The sequence below is a fragment of the Neophocaena asiaeorientalis genome, unplaced genomic scaffold (assembly GCF_003031525.2).
Source record: "Neophocaena asiaeorientalis asiaeorientalis breed wild unplaced genomic scaffold, Neophocaena_asiaeorientalis_V1.1 scaffold723, whole genome shotgun sequence".
Taxonomy (NCBI): domain Eukaryota; kingdom Metazoa; phylum Chordata; class Mammalia; order Artiodactyla; family Phocoenidae; genus Neophocaena; species Neophocaena asiaeorientalis.
Window position 1 is genome coordinate 517,385 of NW_020171826.1, and position 2,619 is coordinate 520,003.

A 2,619-nucleotide genomic window follows, 5' to 3' on the forward strand; every position below is an offset into this window, starting at 1 on the left:
AAAACAAAAAAAAAAAAAAAAAAAAAAAGCTCTAACTGGTATTTTAATTCCAAAAGTATCACAATAGTATTGTTTATATGACATTGACCCAGACCCATACTTTCTCAGTGACTCTGAAATCTCCAAGAACTGTAAAGTATAGGGAGAAATACATATTGTACAGTGAGCAACGGGAAGAAGCCCATTTTCACTATTTGGCAAATACACAAAAAGCAAGTTATTAGGTTGCAAAATACAAGAGTCTTTGGGCTTTCTTAAACTTTACATATCATCCCTTCTTTTACAGAGTTCCAGCCCATAATGCCTTGCAACTATGAGTACAGGAAAAGGACTTCAGATCTACCAGGAAAGCAGAAGAGCAGAACTTACCCTGTGCCTGTGGTGCTTGTTGGGGCTCTCTGTTGTCCAGGAGACCAGCAGCCCAGAAAGAGACCCAAGTCTCCGTGGAAACGTCAACACTAGATTCTGACGTCGTACCGGAATACGGGCAATTATAGCTCTGGCCTCCTACAAAGTACTGGTCTTGGCAAGGCAGAACGGTGTTCTGTAAAATTCAGTATGTGGGAGGTCCCAAGAGATGGGGTGATGAGAATTTGGAGGGAGAAAAGAATGGGAGAAAGAAACAGAAAACATGCGCAGTGAATAAAAAACAGTAAAGGTGTTAAATATAGATCCCAGATTGATTCTGAGTGGTCCAAATATAATTACTAAAAAGGAATCAGCTCCTTGGTTTACCCAGTACTTTCCTTAGGTCCTCTCAGCAAAGAACAGGCTAGTATTAGACGGACCAAACTTGTAAATATCTAGGAGTAGTCTCTGTTGCCAGGTCTGAGGCATCTAACAGGCTACCCAAGATCTAAGTAAAAGGAATTCTACTTAATGAGTGAAACATGTAAGAACTACTTGACTCTTTCTAGCAAATATCTTAATTATATTTCTAACAACCTTAAATGACAAAGAACTTAGAATGCTAAGGCTGAAATGGACAGAACACGTCACATAATTTAACCTCCTTATTTTCATTTTTAGTTTCTGAATTATAAACTTGCTCCATTCCTCCCTTCCTCCTACCTCTCTTCCTCTGGTTTTAAATGCTACTGGATACTACTGAAACAGGTTAGTTAGCAGAGACAGGAAGCTCTAATTAGGTCTCTCCACCACTACATCTCAATGCCTTTCCAAAGTTATCTTGCCACTACTAACTGCCTGGCATGTATTCTCTACTGTGTTCTGAGCCAGTGAACACCCTCCTGCCCCAGCTTCCTCAAACCTCAAACACACAGTCTTTCCAAACGTCCAGTTAGCGGCAGGTATGCAGACTCCCTGGGTTAATTTGTACAACCGCTCATTCCTAATTATTTGTCAATGTTTAATCAGGTAAAAGCCATTCATTTCAGCAGAGCCCAGCTTTGGACAAACTCTTTGACCACGACAAGTCTTTTGTTGACTTGTGAACTTTCTCAGGCATAACATAAACAGAGAGAAAACAAATAAAAAGAGGAAAAAAGAAAGTTAAGTCAATTAAGTCACACTTTGTTAACGTTCCCAATAAGTTAAGTTTTGAAAAAGTCCAGTCTTGAAGCAAGTCCAGCGTGGGCAGTGCAGACCAAAGAAATTCCGCCAAAAGTTTATCAAGTGCTATTTTTATTCTGAAAGCATGTTTGTAGGCTCTTCCCCTGAGGTTATTATTGGAATCAAAGCTGAGCTATTATGCAATTGACATCTGAGAAGGAAACAAACCCCAAATACCCCTAGCCTCAAGTTCAAGTGTTTGCAAATATGTGCATAATCTAGAGAAAGAGGTGGAATGAAAAGCGAGTACAGGTGTAAAGGGAAAGTTGGGAGAAAGTACAGAGAGTAGAAATAACAGAGAGGACAAAAGGATGAGAGAGACACAGAGAAACAGAGACAGAGAGAAAGCCAGGAGGAGACAGGGGAGAAGAAAAGAGAGATGGAGCAGGAAGGAAGACCTGTTTTAATTGGCAGGTAGCAGAGAAATCTTGTTTCCAAGGTGGAAGAAATTCTAAAGGCAAAGCTTAGTAGACCTCAGAGACCCCCGGTTTCGCCAGCGGACTAGCTAACACCGGCTCCTCACTTACCATCTTGCCCTGGAAGAAGGCGCTGCAGAAACTGAGCCCACTCTTAATTTTTCGGGAAAGCCGGTGGGAGCTTTAAATGGGACTGAGGGGAGGAGCTAGGAGAGGCGAGTTCTAATCTAAGGGAGCTCCGGGTGACGCCCGGGGCTCCCGGCCAGCGCCGCCCTCTGATTTGGTGCGAGGCTTACAAGCTGGTGACGTGAGTCAGGGGACGTCTGGCCAAAGCCAAAGTCACTGCCACTATCGGCGACCGCCTCCCGAGACCTGGGACCAGCGGGCCGGGGTCTCGGGCAGGCCCACGGCGCTCCGCCTCCGGGTGCGCAGCGCGGCTTCAAAACCCGCGCCGGTGCCGGCTCGCCGCGCGTCCCCCGGGCCCCGGCGTCAGGACCCGCCGTGACCGCGCCGCCCGGACGGGTAGGGCGATCCCGGCTCCTGCCCGCGCGAGGCACGCAGCTGCTGGGCAAGGCGGGGCGCACAGGTTGGCCCGGGAGCCAGGGTGTAGGGTCAGGAAAAACGCAAACCA

At 46.2% G+C, this 2,619-nt stretch overlaps 1 protein-coding gene across 1 annotated transcript in view; it reads right to left on the minus strand.

Annotated features, from left to right (window-relative positions):
• GMNC (geminin coiled-coil domain containing) overlaps window positions 1-2,102 on the minus strand; it is an 8,135-nt gene extending 6,033 nt beyond the window's left edge. Inside the window, exons 1-2 of the mRNA XM_024740230.1 lie at window positions 2,046-2,102; window positions 370-544 (exon numbers count right to left, since the gene is read on the minus strand). Coding sequence (XP_024595998.1) covers window positions 370-544; window positions 2,046-2,102 — 232 coding nt within the window. The remainder of the gene's footprint in view (window positions 1-369; window positions 545-2,045) is intronic.
• Window positions 2,103-2,619: the final 517 nt, after the last annotated feature.